This window comes from Mangifera indica, unplaced genomic scaffold (assembly GCF_011075055.1).
Source record: "Mangifera indica cultivar Alphonso unplaced genomic scaffold, CATAS_Mindica_2.1 Un_0060, whole genome shotgun sequence".
NCBI lineage: Eukaryota > Viridiplantae > Streptophyta > Magnoliopsida > Sapindales > Anacardiaceae > Mangifera > Mangifera indica.
Window position 1 is genome coordinate 83,416 of NW_025401152.1, and position 22,646 is coordinate 106,061.

A 22,646-nucleotide genomic window follows, 5' to 3' on the forward strand; every position below is an offset into this window, starting at 1 on the left:
TTTTTACGAAGTAACCCCTCTCACTGACTCAAGTAACGAAGTACAGAAGACAAATTCTGAGACCATGTAATTTTGAGTTGCAGCCGAATCCGAATTTTTGTTTAGACCAAACACCACAAGTAAGTAACTAACAAGCCACCATGTAAATTTTCTTAAAAGATTGACTAAATTCCATTTCCCACCCAAGGTTTTTCTATCTTTTTTTTTTACCAATAAAATTATATATATTTATTTTATATATATAAATATACACACTTATATATATATATATATATATATATATATATATATATATATATATATATATATATATATTATGATATGATCTGATAAAATTAAATTAATGATAAAATAATACTTAATTATACAATGATACATATAAATGTATATACATTTATATACCAAAAATAGGTATACATAATATTTTTTTAACTCATAGATGATACTTTTTCTCGAATAAATTAAACTTTATCAATGAAAATCTTTAAGTGTCTAGAAATGAAATTATCATTTATTCATATTATTTTATTTTTTAAACACTAAAACTATATGTATTTATTTTAAGTACATAAATAAATACATATTTATATGTGTCATCATGTAATTGAATAATTTTGAATTAAGGACTAGTAATACCCAATCATATGATGATATATATAAGTGTATACCTATTTATGTATTTAAAATACTCTTTTTTAAAATTATAATGTAAATATGAATTAACAAAAATTAAATAACTTTTAAAAGTAAAAATTACATAGGAACTCCATTATTTCTCTTTCATTGTTCCCACACTCCCCCTTCATTTGAGCCAACAAACTCTAACCATTTTCAACTTCCAAATGCACTATTAGCGTTGATATCTCTATTTTTGACTCATTTCTTCAACGATTTTGTTTATTCTCACTAACAAAACTACTAGTTACTCAAATCAATATCGATGACGATATCTCTTCACGATGCAAATCGATCTCTCTCCAGTCTTTGTTGCAACTTTTGGTCACACAGACTTATCTTGTATGATAGTTTTGATATCATGGCTTGATCGTCAATATTAGTGATCAATGGTGGATAGGGTTTTAGAGGTGTAAATACAAGTTTTCAAATCTATTAAAACGCTAAAATTATATTTAAAATGTTTGGGTCTTATTTGTAAAAGAGTTTTTTTTAATTTATTAATGGTAAAATTACTTTTTGCCCTTGCACTTTTATTTTTTTAAACAAAATTTGGTTTTGAATGAAAAAATATTATTTATATCATTGTACGTGGAAAGTGTTTCTAGGTGAGACCATTGGTGAGAAAATGTATTTAACTCTAAAGGGGCGTTTGATTGGAGTTTTTTAAGATTATCTTGGTAATCTATCTTTTATTTCCTTGTTTGATTTGTTAGTAATAAAATATTACAGTAATCTTCTATTACCAATGCTGACGTGACAGGTAATGTAGATAGTAATCTAATTACCACATTCACTTTAGATATTTAAAGAGTACTGAAGTAATCTTGAGTTTATTATAATTATATTATTATTTATTAATTTTTTGATATAAAAATAAATTTATTTTTAATTAATATGATAAATAATATAAAAAATATTTAAAAATAATTATATTCAAGGGCATTTAAGTAAAATAATTTACTAGTAATCTTTTATTACTTTTAACCAAATACAATAATTAATTTATACTTACCAAATTTTATCAAACATAGTAATAATTTATACCCAGTAATCTTTTAAGTAATTTATCTTCAAGATAATCTTTCTATTTTGGTAATAAAATATTATCCAAACCAAACACCCCCTAAAAGATTTTGTTGTTCCTTTTCTTAAAGGTTTGGCATAAATTTTTGAGCACATATAGTAAGGGAAGTTACAAATACACTCAATTATTCCACCGATTTGTATCATTTGACACAAATCATGCCTTCTTGGCCCTTGAAAGTTCATGGGATAACATGACACAAAGGTTTGTATTTTTGCGAGTTTTGACACGACACTACTCATGACGTAACAAGTTGTGCTAATTTTGACAGGGTTAAAATGACCTATTGCTAGCTTTACTTCCAATGCTCTTTATTGTTGTCCAATGAAAGATTATTATTTCTTCATTATATCAAGATTGTTAATTGGGTTGGACATGCCTAGTGCTCAAAGTTGGGCCCAAAAAAAGAAATGCACTGAGTTGAGCTAAATTTGGGTTTAAAGTGGGCTTGAATAAATAAATTGTTCAAAAACTTAAGTATAGATTGTTCAAATCTAAAACCCCACAGGCTTGAAATAAAATTTCTCAAGTAAACTTCTTTGATTGGGTTTCAAGTATGCTTTGAATAAATTTTAACCTGATTGAACAACTTAACGGTCGATGCTATGTTGGCTGTTGCTTTAAGGATTAAACGAATATAATCAAGAAAATGGGTCTTGCTGAAATTTTCTATGCAATCATAAAGGAGGTTTGACTACTGTTGACTCATTTGAAAGCACCTATCTCACCTACCCAAATTCTTCAACGCATCTCCAAAATAGTTTATAAGGTTAGTATTCGCTAATTTATTCAATTTTTTAACTGTTTATTGTGACTATTTTCATCTTCATTTGAAATATCAAATTTCCATAATCAACATCGAGTTTTTAAGTCAAATGGTAAATAAGTTTTTGGACACATCTGAAATGTGTGGTTTGTTTATTCTTCCTACCTATTGTGGAGTTGGCAAAAAAAGATCTATATGATATTGATTTTTCAAGACCGACAAAGGGAGTTGAGATAATTATTCATTATGTTAATCCAATTGTGAATGCTTGAAAAATCCTCTCTAAGAAAAGATTAATTGAGGATGATGTTATTTGGAATGTTCATTAGTCACAACTTGTGGACGGGACTTGGAAACTAAAAGTCAATACTGTTGTGTCAAGATTCGCTAGAATTGAAGAAGTTGGAGGAACTAACTATCCTGGAAAATTCACCAAGAATTTAAGGATTTATTCAGTAATAAATACGGACTTATGGACTATTAAACTTAGACTTAGAGAGCATGAATCAAGCAATAAATATTCAAATTGAATCAAACTCTAGAGTAGTAATCCAACTGATGCACGTTACATATCATAGTAGAGGAATTCTTTCTAAACTCTTTCACGATATTAATAATGTGTTATAAAAATTAGTAAGGGAGATTTATATATGTATTTCAAGAAACAAATAAAAGTGATGATTGAATATTCAAATTTATTTTATTTTCATATAATGAATTGATATTTATAATCTACTAATAGGGTTACAAATTATCCTTTAAGTACAATCTTGTAATTATAAAAAGAAAATTTAATATTAAGACGAAAGATAAACCAAATATAACCTTAAACAACGTAGAAACACACTGAAACACATGGGATCGAGCATCCTACGATTATTATAGCATTACATTGCATTGCATTATTGATGATGCTTACTTTTATTTCATAAAAACATGGTGAAGGAGTTGGTCGTTTTCATTCATCATCCACTTTTCACGAGGGAAATTGTGATATTGACAAATTCAGTCTTCTCCTTAGCCATGCGATCGGCAACTATTTTCCCGTACTTGCTAAAAACTTCATCAATTATGGCCTCACCGAAGTGACTAATAAGCAAAGGCTCGGCGACAGCTCTGATACACTGTGCCACATTGTATCCTCTATCTTGTGACTGCAACTGTGACACATTTCCTCCCTTAAATTCATTGTTGTATGCGTCCCAGTTTACTTGTGTAATCTCAGTCCGATCAATCTCGAATGATCCTTCTTTCATAACTTCACATTTTATTTCGCTTGGTGATGGTGAGTATACTGGGATGTTGAAGGAATCTACTTTCTCTTCTTCTATAATTCCCTCTGAAGCCATTTCATTGAGAGCTATTGCCATAAGTTCCCAAATGTAGGAACATTCTTTGCTTGAGGGGTCGTCGCTCCTTCTTCCCAGTAATGTTAAAACCATACGCCCTCCTGCTACCAATTCTTCCGAACGACACTTTAAAAACAATGAAAAATCTTTTTGGAATTGCTGGTAATAAGCTTTAAGCACGCATGGTGGACTTGTGCTAGCCATGAAAATGTTTCCTTTGTTACTCTCTAAACCTTCAGGGACCTGTCAACAGAATCTCATTAGTAAACTCATAACTCTTAATATATAATTATGAAAATGATCAGGGCAAAACCGAGGGTCAAAGGAGAGTCAATTGATCTCCTTGCATCTCGGGATCCGTCATTGCACATGATGTGATTAAAGCGAAACCCAAAATGTCACCTGAGATAGCCAGTGGAGACTATATGAAGAGTGGAAAATATTAACACTCTTGCCGGGGAAAAGCCTGCCATAGAAAGAGCCAGGAACCCCGGAGAAGAAACAGTGACCAGCGCCACACCCCATCTGTTTTCTGAGCTTTTCCTGAACACTTGGCAAAGACCTGAATATGGTATTAAAATCATTCCCCGGAAGGTCATTCAACAACACTTGAAATTCCGGTGATTGGCTGCCCAGCTTTTTGCAGATATTGCTCACTATTTTGATAAATTCAGATGCCACCAGCAAAGTGTTCGGCCCTGAAGAACAACCCAAGTCTGCAATAACTAGTTTCGCTGGGAAACTTGTGGTGTAGAGCTTGGTTATTGCTTCCTCCCAGATGGGTTTCGTCATAGTTATCACTTTTTTCTGCTCCAAGAAGAAAATCAACATTACAATTTGTTAAAAAACTAGTTATTCTTGATGCATATAAGGCATATATTAATATACCTGAAGTAAAGAATTGTTGGCGTAACTTGTTGCTCCGACTCCTCCGTTCATGTGAAGAACTTGAACAACTTCCATGATTTTTGTATCTTTTCTGGTTTCGCTATCTGGCTCTTGCTTCTTCTTCTTCTTCTTCTTTCTTTTGCTTGTTTAAATTGAATACTGGTTGCCGTATTTATAGCCATTGCCGCATGCACCAGTTGCATCCAACCAAACCGCAGTGCCCCTTTACGTGCCTCACGTTTTTTTTAATCCTAATTAAAATTCCCATAATTATTGGATCTTGGCATTATATTCTGCCGTTACGTGTTGGTTAATCACATTACGATATATAAAATCCGAGTCCTTGCTGTTTCGGCTTTCCCATGGTAGGCCCCCACTTGACAACCCAAGACATTCCAAGCGTTTTTTTTTTTTTTTTTAATCAATAAAATTAAAATACGTATACAAATAATAATATATTATTTTATAATTAAATATTATTTATACATAAAATTATATATAGTATTATTTTGTTTTATAACAAGATTATCTAAAGATTTTTAATAGAATAACGATAGTTTTATCCTTCAATTTATCTTTTTATTTTATTGAAGTGATTTACCATTTTTTTTTTATTAAAGTGGTTGGATTTTATTTTTTTGTTAGAAGGGTTAAACTTTTATATTTTTCTAATAAATGAATAAAATTTTTAAAATTTTTTTATTGAAAGACAAAATTTTTACTATTTTTTTAATTATAATACCAAACTAATCAAATTATTTTTAAAACAAAATAAAATAAATAATTGTAATTATATTTATTCTATATTTTTAATAGAAAATATTAAAAATTTGATTCTTTATATTTTAAAATATGAAAGTTTAGTTTTTTTAATAGAAAATTTTGATAGTTCAATTTTTCAATTAAAAAATACAAATTTTGATTCCTAATTTTTAACCTAAAATTATCTATGGCTGCAACTTTAGGACCACCAACTATATGAAAATGCATTGCTAAATTGTCTACCATAACAATACTATGTCTATGTGACCACATGCTTTTGACCCATAAGTCCATGTGATTCATGAGGGATGGAATTTTGAGTGTTTCCTATACGAGTTTGTAACTTTCATATTTTTTTTCATTTTTTAAGTTTGAAAATGATATATTTACAACAAAAAAAACAAAGTGAAGGCGATACTTCTCAAATCTATTCGTTAACTTTATCTATGAAATGACATGAAAATAAAGTTTCAAAAGATCAATAATGGAAAAACAATTTCTAAAATGTTTAAATCATCTTGGTTGTTTCTTATTTTTTTTACCACCATCCAACTCTTCCTCTCCTTTTTTGTTGTTTTTGTTTCCCTACAAAATGCTAAATGTGAAATTTGGACATGGTGACATAGGCAATGATAGCTTTCCACCTCATCAATGTATTGCAAAACCTGTTCTTTCACTATATCTTTCTTCATTAACATCGATGACATGAATGATGAAGATAAGGAATTAGCACAACCATCCCCACCACACTGTCACAAATACCACTCTCACCTGTATTACACTGTCATAACCATGACCACCACCCACACCACAACATACCATACTATATTGTCCCAATCGCCACTAATCCCATCACATTGTCATGACCCACACACCACCTCTACCATTGCTAGAACACATTGTCATAGCTACCAACACCACTCACATCATACCACACAACACCACTCTGCCACAACCATTACCACCCACACACCCCCCACCACTACCATGACCACACCACCAAAATCACTAATATCACAATCCATTATCTTTGTTACAACTGTTGTCGCTTACACTACATTGTCAATATCGTTGTCACTACAACCCTTACCATTATTGACATGAGACTAGGATGTGTTTTATGTGTTGAAACTGTGAATTTTACCTAAAAGTGTTACATTTTCCATCAATAGGGTGTTTAGGATTTATGGTTAAATTTTCAAATTTTACTTAGGAAAATTAGGTTTTTTAATTCAAAATTGGTTATGAGATATTGTAAAATTGTCTATGGTTATTTATGATTTGATTTGATGAGTGAAATGACTAATTTGACTGAAAAATTGAAGATATTCCTATTGTTGAGCGTGAAAAAACCTAACAGGGCATGTTATGATGCTATAACACCAATATGTATATCTCAAGGTTAAAATAGTCATTTCATTAATATTTTGACTGTGTATGAAGTGGCATGGGTTAAAGACTTAAAATTAGTAATTTTAATTGATTTTTAAACTGATGAACAATTGTGCATGGAGGGTGTACGCTCATTCACCGATGGCACATCAATCAAATAGATAATGTGTCACATAAGAGATTTTAAAAGGGGTGCATAATTGTGCATGCATAGGACGTACACCCATGTGCTTATTTACAATTGGAAAAAGTTTATAAAAGGCATATTATCGCATTGATGGGAAGATTATCCTATAATATTTGCAAACTCATTCTTTTCCAACTTTAAGAGAGAGAATGAGAGAGCTAATGTTGTGCTTTTCCAACGACATGAGAGGTTTTTTGGTGAGTGAAAAAGGAAGGATATCAACATTGAACTTGTTACATTGTGACCAAGTAAGTAGGATGACCTGCTTTTCTTTTACCTTGTTCTTGTGATGTATAATGTGTGCTATAAGGATCTTGTTAATGGATTTGTTTTGAAACCAAAAAAGATTTATTAAGTTTATTTGGGTTAAGATTTATGTATGAGAATGTTAGTTATACTTAAGGGTGGAATCTCATGAGTAATGAATGTAGAAACCTTTAAAGATTAGCCAATAACCTTTACTATGGAACAAACATTCCATTAAGGTAGTTATTCGATTTGAAAAATACTGTAACTATGGAATGAGCATTACACTTCTATGAATGATTCTTCCTTCCTTTAATTCAATACTTAAAATTATTCTTTGTGACTTAGGCCATGCATATGTAAATTAAATGACCAAAATACCCTAGGGATGTACGTACAAGTGTTACATTTTCTCCTTATAAAAATTTCACACTCAAAATTCACTTGAATAGTTTAGAAAGTTCATCTCTCATGTCTTACTCAACTTCCTAGCTATCCTCTTCAACCTCCCAATTATCCTTTTTAATTTTATGATTCCTTAAAAGTACCTTAAATAGTGGAATAGTCTTGTTACGAAGCTTGTTTGCTTTCCTATCCTATATTTGTACTAGTCACTCCTCATAGATCAAATTATCTTCTAACTCAACTGCCTTCCTCCCCAACACATGTAAAGCATTACCAACGTACTTATATAACAATGAGATATGAAACACATTATGGATACAATTCATACTTGCTAGTAGCACAAGCCAATGTGCTACCTTATTAATCCTCTTTAGCACCTTAAAAGGATCAATATACCTCAAAAAAAGTTTTCCTTTCTTTTCAAACCTTATCACATGTTGCAACATCCCTCCCTAGAAGTACTACCCATCGAAGGAGAAATATTACGAATTAATATTCGGAGCGTCTATTTTTTTTTCTTTTTAAAAATACTTTAAAATAAACGCATCATTAAAAGTATTTAGGAAGTATTCCAAGAAAACTGAAAATCTGGAAGCAAACAAAAGATGTATATACTCATATGAAAACTCATCTGAAAGCATCTAAAAACAGGGAGTAATCATATGCAACTGTACCATAATCTCAAAAAGTCAAAAGTCGATAAGAACATGCCACTGTATGCATGTAATATAAACCAGAGATAACCTGCTCCAGTCAGATCTACCTACGCTGACTTGACCCTGCCTCGCAGCTACCTCGATCACCTGTACCTACAATCAGGAAAGAAAAGGGAGTGAGTGATAAGAACACTCAGTGAGGGGAAAGAATCAAGTAAACTATCTTTTTTTCCTGTTCTAACTCACTTTTGGGACTCAACCTTACATCTTAACCTTTATAAGAGATTGATGAGGTAATTTAGTTCACTCTTTACTATTTGGGTCATACTTTGTCCCATCTGGTGTCTATTTAATACTTTATGGAAGCTAACTATAGGGATTTGATATTTTTCTAAGTTTAAGCTCTTTTTCTTTTACTACACTATTTCTGAATCTGAATTGAGCTTTACTGCGAGCGGACCCTACTAGGGGTCTATGTCCTACTATGGACGTGCCCTACTGCGGGCGGTGTAGTGTAAAGTGCCCCCTCATAGTTTATAGCATGCATGCGGGTCTTATATCTTACTAATTTTGCTTCCATTTAAATTTATTCATAACTCACCAGACATTACTCTTGGGATGACCCCTAAATCTTGAGCCCCAAATTCCTTTTCTTGCTTTTCTTTCTTTTTTCTTTTCTTCTTTTCTTTTTTTTTTTCTTTCCTTTCCTTTCCTTTCTTTTCTTTTCTTTCTTCTTCCTTTTCTTTCTTTCTTTCTTTCTTTCTTTCTTGCCCAGAACTACGAAATACTATTAAACAGTATTTCTCAGGGCAGCCTTCATTTTCATATAATTTGATAGCCCAAACGGTTTCTAATTCATACAAGTTATATATCATTGAAAAGAGGATTCAAAGATCTTTCCAACAAGCTATAATAGCACTCATAATTCAATAGATAAGACAGTCAAAACGTGAGATAAACTCAATGACAAAAACTGCCTCCTCTGTTTATTTGGTAAAACAGTCCTTGTGGTTCATGCAATATTTAACAATCCAAATGATTCCCAATTCATGCAAGCTATATATCACTGAAAATATAATTCAAAGAGCTTTCCAAAGAGATATAATATCACTCATAATTCCATAGATAAGGCAGTCAAAACGTGAGATAAACTCAGTGACAAAACTACCTCCTCTGTTTATTTAGTAAACCAGTCCTTTCGGTTCATACAAATCTTTAACAATCCAAATGATCTCTAATTCATACAAGATATATATCATTGGAAAGATAATTCAAAGAGCTTTCCAACGAGATATAATAGCACTCATAATTCCATAGATAAGGTAGTCAAATGTGAGATAAACTCAGTGACAAAACTGCCTCCTCTCTTTATTTGGTAAACCAGTCCTTTCGGTTCATACAAATCTTTAACAGTCCAAATGATCTCTGATTCATACAAGCTATATATAATTGGAAGGATAATTCAAAGAGCTTTCCAACGAGATATAATAGCACTTATAATTCATCAGATAAGACAGCCAAAACATAGGACGAGCTCAGTGGCAAAAACTGTAAATATCATGCAACTTTCTGTCATGAACAAAATAACACACATAGACATCCCAAATGGTAAAACAACATTCCTCAACTTCAAATTCATCATTTATAACATAGATCTAAGGAACCAAAAGCCTAAAACATGTAACATATCAAGGAGGATATTTCTTACCTTGTTTCAAGTCAAATCTTTGCAAGTTCGCTTCCTCCTCTTTGTTTTGCTTCCTTTATCACTAAGATCACTTTAAATCAATACCAAAACACACTAACATATTCACATAACATGCATATAAACATAGATAAAAGGAGAAGAAAGGAGATCTTTGGTTACCAAAGCTTCCAAGGTGCTTCTCTTTTTTTTGTTTTTATTTTATCTTCCAATATCTCTTCAATTTCTTCCTTTGGCTTCAAGAAAGCAAAGAAAAGGCATGAAGAATGGTGGCTGCTGGAATATGGACGGAAATAATGGAAAAGTCTTCTCTTTCTCTTTATATATAAAGCCTTATCTCTTTCTCTTTTTCTCTTTGTCTTTTTTCTTTTCTTTTTGACTTTTTTTGTATTTATATATATATATAAAACACACCCATACATATATATATTTAAAATAGAAAAAATCTCAAAACAAGGTCAAAAGACATAATTACCCCTAGAATATACCTGAAGGTATTACACATGTCAATAGAGAGCTCTTTTGACAAACATTCAATCACCCACATTAAACTCCAGATCTATTCTCTTCTAGTTAATATAGGTTATTTGTCGATCACAAGTCTACCTTATCCTCTTCAGGATCAATCTTACATCATTTATCATCTTCTAAATCATTTTCAACCTTAATGTTTGTGTTAAAGAATCTCTTTCACCCATCTCATCCCAATGTAACATATTAAGATATACACTTTTTATGATAAAGTGCTATATAGAGCGTCATTTTAATTATCGCCTAATAATTGCTATTGCAATCCATCAATTGGACTATATCTACCTAACTCCCCCAATGATCCAAACAAGATGCACTCAACATACCTCTTTCCACCCATGCTTTCAGTTTGCATGAACCCATGGGGTCCATATGAAGTAGTTCCAACACTTTAAAGGTGCTCAAATGAGTTAAAGGTTTGTGAGGATTTCTAGTTTGCTTACCTTTGCTTGAGTTAGGCAAAAGAGAGAGAAATAGAGTAGTTTAGGGTATGTTTGATTAATAATTGTGAAATATTTCTTTATTTTCTATGTATTAGGACTATTAAAATTGTAGGGTAACCACTTTGGACTTTGAACAGTTTCTTAATACAATCTTAAAATCATTCAAAACTTTAGAGAAAGTTTGTAATCCTATCATATATATATATATATATATATATATATAAAGTTCAATTTGGAAAATTAAAAAAATTAGTTTTAGTTACACCTATTCACGTAATATTTAAATTTATTTCATTTTAAATGTCAAACAAATTAATAAATATTACCTAAATATAACATTAATATAAATGAACAAACAATATATTTTTTGGGTTTTATTAAGCCTGGGGTATGAACAGTGATTCAAACTTGAGTCTAAAACTTAATGGGCAAATTTTTTTTGTCCAGACCAACTAGAGGCCTGAATTTTATTTAACATGAATAATTACTTCCAGGCCATAACTTAATCAATAAGGTGCCTAATTAATTAAGGGTATTTTGTAATGTTTGATAAATTTGTTATCATTTTATGAGGTAAGTCATTCATTGTGCTTAGGGTTAGATTTGAGCGGAACTGAGCTGAGTTCGAGCTCGCTTGAACTCGAGCTCGGCTCGGTTTGTATATAGCAAAGATCAAGTTCTTCGTCTGGGAAGACGAAGAACTTTGTCTTCTCCGACAAAGTTCTTCGTCTCCCAAGGAGTCTCCGACACCAATCGGACCTCCAAATGGGAGAAAAGAGATCGTCGGAAGGAGATGTTGCTTCGGGAGGGAGAGGCCATCGGCAACGGAACCGGAGAGGTCATCGGAGATTTCAAAACCAAACCCTAGGGTGAAACTGCGATTTTTTAAAACTGCGATTTTTTAAAACTTAGGCTGAGGGAAAATTTTAGTTTTTAAAGTTTAAGGAGGTAAAAAGAGATAAAATTTTTAGGCGTTAGGGTTCTGTTAAATCTAACCGACTATGGGTGAGTGTTTGGTGTTTTCATAGTTAAAAGGAAGACATTTAAGAAAACATCAAACCTTGGGTGGGAAATAGTGGTTTGGCCAACTATTAATTGCAATTAAATTTAGCTAATTAATGGTACGTACTATAAATGTTATAGTTAACTAGACGACATGTTTTGATTTCATTACTTTTAATTATGTTTATCAGAAAATCAAACCTTCATCAATGCTCTACATCACTGATAGCTCTAAATATTATTACTATTTATTATCCCAAAAACTTTCTTTTTAAACTTGGCAAAAGGAACAAAACACAGCAGAACTTAAGCATGGAAACTTGCTTTTAACGTATAGAGAAGCAAAAATGAATTGTCGATTTTGGAAAACATTTTGCACAAATGCAATCCATATATTTATGATAGGTAAATGTAATATCTAATGAATCTCTGCAGATGAATAGAAAAAGCCATCTGTTATCTTTATGTACTGGAAATATCATTTGACCATGGGAAACACTGTTCCCACAGTCGGACTGTCGATCCTTTGACAGCCATTTTCGGCAAAATTTTGGTTGTTTCGGCCTCCGATTTTTACATAAATCAAATCTACACGTTGTATAACACAAAACCCCTTAATCAATTCAACGAAAACAACCAAGAATTAAAACATTTTAAGTATTGTTCAAATCGAAACCCTAAAATTTCAAACCGCAAAATCTCAATCAAATCTCAATAATATGAGCAATAACTTGGTTTAAATAAGATTACGGGAGATATACTAACTTTTTTTGCCATTTGCTGTTGCCGGAAAGCAAGAAAATTGGCAGAAATCTGATTGGGAAGTTTCGAACCGTGGGATAAGCTTGGGAGAGTGGGAAGTTTTTTATTTTCTTTGAATTTCTACAATTAAATCGCAAGATTACCGTGGGAAGTAAGTAAATTTTGCTATGTTTATATAGGGGGCAGTTTCGTAATTTTGCCAAACCCACGGTCACGTGAAAAATTTTAGAAAAACCCGTCGTGGGCTAAGGACTCTCCCCGACACCCCAATATTTTAAAAAAGATATTTTACCCCCCTAACCCACGGTCAATGTCTGCTGACCGTGGGAGAAATCGTTTGACCGTGGGAAACATTGTTCCCACGGTCGCACTGCCGATCCTTCAGCAGCCATTTTCGGCCTAAATTTCATTGTTTCGGTCTTCGATTTCCACATAAATCAAATCTACACGTTGTATAACACAAAACCCCTCAATCAATTCAACGAAAACAACCAAGAATCAAAACATTTTAAGCATTGTTCAAATCGAAACCCTACAATTTCAAACATCAAAATCTCAATCAAATCTCAATAATATGAGCAATAACTTGATTCAAACAAGATTACGAGAGATATACTAACCTTCTTTGTCATTTGCGATTGTCGAAAAGTAAGAAAATCGGTGGAAATCTGGTCAACCGTGGGATGACTGTGGGATAGTGGGAAATTTTGAATTTTCTTTGAATTTGCACAGTGAAATTACCGTGGAAGTAAGGAAATTTGCTGTGTTTATATATGGGGGCAGTTTCGTCATTTCACAAAACTTGGGCATTTTTGCTTAAACCTGAATATTTTGGGTAATTTTCTTAGACCCCCTAAATTTCGACTATTTTTTATAATTTCCCCATTAATAACATCTTATTGTTCATTTTCTCACTATTAAACGTGTTATTGCACACAACTAAATTCATCAAAAGTCATTTCTTTATCCTTTCTCTTAATGTCAATACACTACAATACACTACAACTCATCGTTTTCTGTTCATGAAATCATGACTATTCATTTCTATTTCAAATATTTCACATCACTCAGTTAGTTTTGTTCAAACTAGATTGTAAATGTGTAGACAACCTAACCATATGAGTTAATCATTAACGAGTAAAATAAATCTATAATAAATAAAACGAAAGTTTGGTCATTCAACTAGGGTTATGCATCTTCCATTGAATTAGGTGTATGAGTTGTTAAAACAAATATTAGAAGAAAATTGTCAATATGACAATAAGATGATCTACATCATAGTAAGTGCATAGTGGTAGCACCATTTTCGAAAACTTTATCGTGTGTGCGGTTTTGATTGCACTCATGTCATTCAAGTCAACAAAGATCCAAACCTCCTATGTCTCAACAATTTTCATAATTTCTTTCCCTCTTCACTAGTAGATGGAGAGTTTCACACAATATGCCTAGACTAATGTGTCGTCACTTTGGTACAACTTTCCGCAATAACAATTACAAAAGTTGATTGCGCTACAGCAAGATGAATGAAGTGCTAAACTCCAATGTCATGTCAGCATTGGTGGAGCAGCGTGAAGCAATAAGCCATATAACACCGAGAGAAAAAGAAATGTGTGTGACTTATGGAGTTGCATACAAAGTTGGCAAGGGAAGAATATTTAAAGTTGAGAAAGAAAATTGTGCTTATCTATCTATCTTAGGGTTGGATTCGAGCCAAGCTAAGCCGAGCTTGAGCTCGACTTGGTTCATATATAGTTGGCTCGAGTTCAAGCTCGAGCTCAGCTAAAGCCGGTTCGAATTCGGTTTGACTCATTTTTATTATTAAAACGACGTCATTTTAATATATATTGATCAAAACGATATCGTTTTGTATAAAAAATTTTAATTAGAAAATCTAAAGAGTAGCTCGAGCTTGAGCTCGACTAAGGTCAGCTCGTTTCGGGTTCGACCAAACCAAACTCGAACTGATTCGATTCGAATCTAGCGCTAATCTATCTAATTCTCTCTCTATATATATAAATTTATTTCTAGGTTTGCGATGAAAATTTGAAAGGGTTGTCGCATAATTTTTTAGATAATTAAAAAAGATTATGAAAATGAATAGGGATGAAATTATACATAATAATTAGAACAAACCATTCAGATAATTGTCTATTAAGCGAAAAGTTAAAAAAAAAAAACATCTTTTTTTACAATTCACTGAATTTTTGTAAAAAAGTGACTGTTAAGTCGAAAACAATTGAAAACTAGAAATTGAATTAAAATGAAAAAACAAACATGTTTAATGGTATAAAAAAAATGATTAAAAAAATTAAAAGGTAAAAAAATGATTGTTTAATGGTATAAGAAGTTTCATTTTCGGAATATTAAAAAAATGGAATCGTTGTAAGCCCAAAGTCGCAATTCTCTTCAACAGCAATCTGGCATTTTTATGAGCAAAATGGGGTATAAGGGGCAGCAAAATAGAAGAAGGGCTTACTTTAAAGTCCTAGATCATTATTTAATTTACAAATAATTTTAAAAGGGTTTTAAAGATTTTTCTCTTGAAATAAAATATCGAGACAAATTAGAATTCGAGAAATCTGCCCTCACTTGATCAAATGAGGCAACCAAACTCAACAAAATACCTCATTTTAAACAGAATGATAAAAAAAAACCTTTGGAAATTTAGTACATGGTATGAGTTAGATTTGTACTAAATTAGAAACTAATACATAGCACTAGAAATTTGAGTGGAAGAGAAATTTAGTTAACAGGTGAAAGAATCAACAAGAAACATAAGAAGAAATAAAACTAGATGTGAAATGTGTTTTTAACAACACTTGCTATTTTTTTCATTCTTCCATTTGCCCGGTACATATGATAAACATGTGATTAATGCCTACATGTGATTAACATGCATGTAGGCAATGTCAAAGATAATTTTCTATGCCTATGGTATGGCTCACCATACATTAAATGCTTATGAACACATCAAATGGTCAAGGTAGAAAATTTTTGCACAACATCTAGATAGTTGGTCAATAATAAAGGACAGCCACAAATTCAGTTGATCATGATTTTCATGATCATCACGTCGTCCAGCTTTATCAACAAATGCGGCTACACTCCTCTCCCCCTTTCTTAATTTTATTTTCTTTTATTTTATTTTAAATATATTTTTAGGAAGAGAGTCAATTTCATCAAAAACAAAAAGTGTAACTTCACTTGACTCTATAGTTTACCTCAACTCTATAATTTGATTTTAAATAGAGGATTACAAAGAGATTATGTGGAAGCTTCACTATCCATCTTGCGAATTTTGATGAGGTTGATGAAGATTAGATTCTTTTTTTTTTTTTCTGATTGAGTTGAGCAGGACTAGAGATAGACTTTATTAATTAATAGTCAGTTGAATAATTGAATCTTGCTTACAAAGTCAAATTTGCAAAAATGAAACACGACTCAACAACAAGCACGTCCTTATCTAAATTTATTGGTTGGATGATAAATTAGTGCATGATCAACATCAATAAGGGTACCTACAACAAATAAAAGCACAAACTGCATATGAAAATCAATCAGTTGGAATAGAGAAGTGGGTCTAAAAGCTTCACTAAAAATTCGAATATGAGCATCTAGTCACATGGACCTTGCTCGCATCGTTTGCCTGTATATGGCAAACGGCCTCTGGGTGTTCAATCACTCTCTCTCTCTCCAGCTTTCGGCCAAAAAATGTATAGAGTGAGGCCATGTCCAATAGAAGGGAAGAAGGAGACAGAAAAAAGACTTATTGTTTGTTTTATAAATTTATTATAATCTGTGCTATAAATTATGGAATTTCTGTGTGTTAGAAAATTTCCCAAATGTGGGCAAACATTGATGTTGATTTAATTTTATAAAACCCAAGGAAATGTATAGTCTAACTATTTAAGTTTTAATACCATTGATCAATTTTGTTAAATGTCCTACATACTTCTTAGATAAAATTTGGGTTATGATGATGCAAGTATGAATTATCAAATTTCTTGAGCTTATGATAGGAAAACTCAATAAACTGTTATAAAAGAGATTAGGTTCTCTTTCTCAATACAGACACAGTGTTATTTTGAGAGTATATGAGAAAGAAAGACCAATTTTACAAATCAACAATTATTCAGATTCGAATTGATTTTACATCAATTATAGCACATCAAATTTGTCTGAATTCTTAAAACTTTTAATTTCAGTATTATGGAACCTTTATTTACATGATGAATCAATATTAGTATGACTGGATTATGCATGAATATATTTGTTAGAATTCATATAAATCAATCCTACACAATGACCCTACGGTAGGGTACATATGTTAACTGTGGAAACTCAATAAACTTATAGAGATGCAGTGGGAGGCCATTGGTTTTTATTAATTAGGCGCCCATCGTTGTGTGGTTTATAAAGGGTGTTTTAAAGTGATAAAGCTAGTTTAATAAATGGTAATCCTTTCTCATTTTATCGAACACGACAATATAGAGATGATTATAGACACAAACGAAAGCCAGGAAAACAAGTTAGAATACAGAGTTTTCCTAACCTATTCTTGGTCTTTCTAAACCTTTTACCCGGTACACTAAAACTGCAGGCGTTGCCAATAGGGTTCCTCAAAACAGTAGCATATATGTCAGTTTCTTTTACACTTTTCGATGTCAGGAACTTATGCTGAACCATAAGAAAATCGACATTTCTCATTGCGCGCTTTTTGTGCTGGCAGTGTAATATTTCATTTAGACGAACAAAAATCATATGTTCCTAATTCCAATAGACTTAGGTACAAGTTATCATGCACTGAATTAAAACTTTAAAATTATATATTTAACTAAAATATTATATAACCTGTGTATATTTGTAGAGAGACTTGTCTTTTACTCTTAAAATCTTCTTTATTGATAACTTATAATTAGTAAAAATATAATATCTATTGGTTTCAAAGAAGGAATTTAATAAAATATAATAAGTTAATAGACCTTATTAAAAATCCACCAACCCATATCATAATTTGTATTAGATTTATTTTTATTGATCATATAATTCACATATTAACTATCATTAAACTATTTAATTACTTAATTTTATTAAACTAAAATTATAATTAATGTTAATTCACATTAAAAAATTTTCTAGCATTGAAAATATCTAACCAAACTTAAACTAAAAAATATGTGCCGTTACATTATTATCTTGTAAGCTGCTCGTTCATTTTCTTCGCAAAATGCAATGGAAAATTCTAGTGCAACTTCTCAGAGACTCTTTAAAGTCAGTTAAAGCTTTGGGTTTCGAAATCATTATTCAATTGTTTGTGTCGTAAGTATGATGTTCGTACGTTACAGATTAGACAAGTTTTTCTTATTTGAAAATTGGTTAGCAGTCATATATATATATATAATATTATAAATATGAAAATCTGATTAAGGAGGGACCAATACATATTTGAAAGGAAAAGTTGAATAAAACAGTGTTGTACTTGTAGAAGGTACCAACCAAAGTGTGAAAAGCGCTGAAAGGTTTTGACAAAATTTACCAAGACCCAGCCATGCAAATTTTATATATTCTTCAAAAGAAACAAGCTTGTGAGTCATTTATGTGGCAAATGGCATGCATACATTTTTGCAGCAACACATGTCCAGATGGTTGGGATACGTGTAACACCCAACCCCTTTTCTTCCTTTTTGTTTCTTTCCTCCATTCTCATCTTCTTCTTTCTTGTATAAATTATTACTGCATATTTTTTCATTCATTTATAAAATATAGAGGCAGACAGGCAAACCAACCATCGAATTAGCAAAGGATTTGCCTGCACTCAAGGATGCAAAATTTCTACTATTTATAGTACACAACAAAAAACCCACATCAGCACAAGGAAAATAAAGAAACGGTTATTATAAATATTGTTTATATGATTTTAATAATTATTTATTTATATTCTCATTAAAAATAAATAATTTTTTTATTTTAACAATAAAAAAATATTTATTAAAAATTTATTTCTTATTATTAAAAAAATTTACTGATAAAAAAAATCTTTGTTATTGTTTGTCAGTATATTTTCTCCTATTAAAAGTATTCATATCGTTAATATTTTTAATTAGGGAAACTATAACAACAAACGATAACATAATTTTTTTTTATTATTAAAACTTTTTTAAAACCATTTTTCTATCGTTAAAATAAAAAATTTATTTAATTTTAAGAAAAATATAAATATTTAATTATTAAAACCATAAAGATAATACTTATAACGATCGAATATTTATTGGCTCGTTATTTTTTTTTATTGTTAATGCCAATTTTTTTTTAGTGGTATTAGAATACATAAACAAACTATGTTTGTATGTATAGAATTTTATAGATTTGACATTTAATCGGGGTAAGAATGAGATATGGATAGAAACATAAAGAGATGGAACGAAGGGGCACCCCTAGATTGATTAGAAGAGAGTTGGTGCAATGGGGGCCATGGAAAGGAGAAATAACTTGTTTCGAATGTTGATGATGTGTTGACAGCTTTCCTTGTTTGGCATTTGGAGGGACTGCCACCACCTGCGTTTCCATTTTCACCTCCTTTTTTCACTGTCAAACCCTAACTAATTTCTCTTAAATTACATCATTAATAGTTAAACACAAATACTACTCACTCTCACAAATCTATATATATATACAACTATCCAGTAGCCAGCCAACCCAGAAAGAGAATTGCTACTTCCATTTTCAGTGCTCTCTTTTTAATTACTAAGACTCAATCTACCACTCTGCAGCCTCAAGTAATTTTCTTGTCTTCTGATATATTAGTATGGTGAATGAGTCGTCAGTTCCTCTTCTGTTGAATTATAGCTCAACAGCTTCTTTGCATGAAACTACTAAAAATGTAGCAGAAAAGCAAGATTCTCTGAACTGCCAATATAATTCCTGCCGACCATTTCTATCTCAGGTTAGTTTAATGATGCCAGCATTTTCTTGTATTTTTCCTTTGTACTACTACTGCTTTCATGGTTTAAATTTTAGGCTTTCTCAACCTGCAGGTTGTTGAAGAAGTCAAAGAGCTGTACACCATAGCCCTCCCAATGATTATGACAGGCCTTCTGATTTATGGAAAATCGGCAATATCCATGTTATTTATGGGGAAATTGGGTAAGCATGAATTAGCTGGAGGTTCACTTTCAATCGGTATCGCTAATATCACCGGCTATTCACTCATTTCTGGTCTCTCTATGGGCATGGAAGCCATCTCTTCTCAAGCCTGCGGACCCAGACAATGGCCACTTATGGGCCAGACCCTCCAACGCACCATTGTTATTCTCCTCTTAGTTTGTTTACCCATCTCTCTTTTGTGGCTAAACTTCGAACCCATACTTCTCTTTTGTGGCCAAGATTCTGTTATCTCATCCATCGCTTCTACTTATCTCGTATTCTCCCTCCCAGATCTATTCTTCCAATCCATTATCAACCCTCTCAAAATCTACCTAAGAACCCAAAACATAACTTTCCCTCTTATGTTCAGTGCAGCTCTTGCTCTTGCTCTGCATGCACCACTGAACTACATCTTAGTCTATCATCTAGGTCTTGGCATTCAAGGCGTAGCTGTGGCTGCAGCCTTAACGGATTTCAATCTATTGTTAACCATTTTGGTTTACATCTTCGTTTCTGATACTTGTAGAAAATCATGGCCAGGCTGGTCACTTGAATGCTTTGTAGAATGGAGACCAATTCTAGGCCTGGCAATCCCCAGTTGCATATCTGTGTGTTTAGAATGGTGGTGGTATGAGCTGATGATAGTCCTTTCAGGGCTCTTGTCCAATCCCAGTGAGGCTATTGCCACCATGGGAATTATAATACAAGCAACTTCACTTGTTTACATCTTCCCTTCAGCACTAAGCTTAGCCGTATCAACCAGAGTTGGAAATGAGTTGGGCGCCAACAGGCCTGCCGAAGCTAGAGCTTCTTCTGTAATTGCACTATTATGCGCTATTTTAATGAGCATTGTCGCCTTGTCATTCACAACAACAATGAGGAATGTTTGGGGCAAAATCTTTACTAATGACACGGCTATTTTATCATTAACAGCTATATCCATGCCGGTGGTAGGCTTATGCGAGCTGGGAAACTGCCCACAAACCACCATCTGCGGGGCGTTAAGAGGCAGTGCTAGGCCAACTTTGGGTGCCAACATAAACTTGGTATCATTTTATGGCGTGGGGTTGCCTATTGCTATCATGATGGGCTTGGTGATGAACATGGGTTTAATCGGGCTTTGGTTGGGGTTATTAGCGGCTCAGGCGGTGTGTGCTGTTGTGATGGTGGGAGTTTTGATTAGAACAGATTGGATGGTGCAAGCCGAAAGAGCTAGAGAGCTCACTAGTACTGCCATGGAAGATGAAGCAGAGAGAGGGTTAATATCAGGACCGGTGCTGACTTAGAATTGAGCAATCAAAATTGCACTGTTTAGTATCTTTTGTTTTAGTAGACCTTAACTGTGGAAGGTCTTTTCGGCTTTTAATAATTTTTTTTTTCTTACTGTCTTTAAGGAGTTTTCTATTAAGGATTATGTGAACGGTGGTGGTGAATAGTTTATGTAAACACAGGCTTACGTTCGAGTTGGGCCAATGTTCAGTTTCAATATAAAGAATGAGACCAGAAATCATGAAACAAGCCATTTTAATGTGACTGGAGTCAAAAACCTTAACTACTAATGGATTAAAAAATTTTATTTTATAAGATGCTCCACGGCAAAGCTTAAAATTTAGAAAAAAAAAAAATTACTATCGTGCGCTATAAATTAGCGGAAAGGAAATTATTCAGAAAAAATTTTTAAAAAATGATAATAAGAATAAAAAATATTTTTGCAATTAAGAATAGGACACAGAGATAGAGATTTATACTTCTTCTTTCTAGCCTCATTTGTTTCTACATCGTCCCCATCCCATTTTATCCCTGATCTCATCTCCATTCTCATTTTTGTCTTTTTATATTAATATTTTTATTTAAAATAATAATAATATATTTACATAATTTTATATTAAAATATATATTGTTTGTGATATTTAAAATAATGCGTTAATTTTAATTTTAATTAATATAACTGTATAATATATTTATATTATGTTTAGAGGATATGAAAAGAAAATTTTATGAGGATGGGGAGAGAATTTTTTCTCATAAATAAGAGATAAAGAATTCTTACCATCCTTGCAAAGAGGATAGGTCAAGGATGGACATTGACATCCCTTGCGGGGATAGAGGCAAAGAATAAGATATTTAGCCTACTCATCCCCGTTGTCATCCCTACACCATTCCTTTATTGAGATGTATGTATATGTATGTATGTATGTATGTTGCAACAACACAACACAACCTCTTAATTCCTAGTTGATTTTTTCCTCCTTTTGGTAATGATTTGACATGACAATAGATCATACCAAGCTAAAACTAACAAGACTTATTGTGCCTTCAAGTCGTGTTATGCCTAAGTCTATCTATTGACAAGTCTTGTGAGTTGAGCCCGTCTGCACACATAGAAAGGCCCATGACACAACCTATGGCCTTGGGTCATGCCTTCATAGGCCCTTAGCAACCAACCTATAATTTTATATATTTTTTAATTTTTAAATATTTGCAAGAATTCATGAATAAGCAATGATATTTGGCAAACTTATAATGTAACATATCCTATGAAATTTCACATGTTAAAATATATATTAAAATACTGTTTACAAGATATCAAAAAATTGTATATTATAATAAATTTTCAAATCACCCCAAAAGTTTAAAATTTTGCACT

At 32.1% G+C, this 22,646-nt stretch overlaps 2 protein-coding genes across 2 annotated transcripts; one reads left to right on the plus strand and one right to left on the minus strand.

Moving 5' to 3' along the window:
• Positions 1-3,338: 3,338 nt before the first annotated feature.
• LOC123207115 (S-adenosyl-L-methionine:benzoic acid/salicylic acid carboxyl methyltransferase 2-like) lies at positions 3,339-4,922 on the minus strand. Its single transcript, XM_044624373.1, has 3 exons — positions 4,766-4,922; positions 4,280-4,684; positions 3,339-4,120 (listed from the first exon to the last, which is right to left on the minus strand). Exons 1-3 carry the CDS (start codon positions 4,838-4,840, stop codon positions 3,494-3,496), a joined length of 1,107 nt encoding a protein of 368 aa, XP_044480308.1. The 5' UTR covers positions 4,841-4,922; the 3' UTR covers positions 3,339-3,493.
• A 14,615-nt stretch (positions 4,923-19,537) lies between these two features.
• Positions 19,538-21,529, plus strand: LOC123207116 (protein DETOXIFICATION 48-like). Its single transcript, XM_044624374.1, has 2 exons — positions 19,538-19,799; positions 19,891-21,529. The coding sequence occupies exons 1-2, from the start codon at positions 19,662-19,664 to the stop codon at positions 21,283-21,285; spliced, it is 1,533 nt and encodes a 510-aa protein (XP_044480309.1). The 5' UTR covers positions 19,538-19,661; the 3' UTR covers positions 21,286-21,529.
• Positions 21,530-22,646: the final 1,117 nt, after the last annotated feature.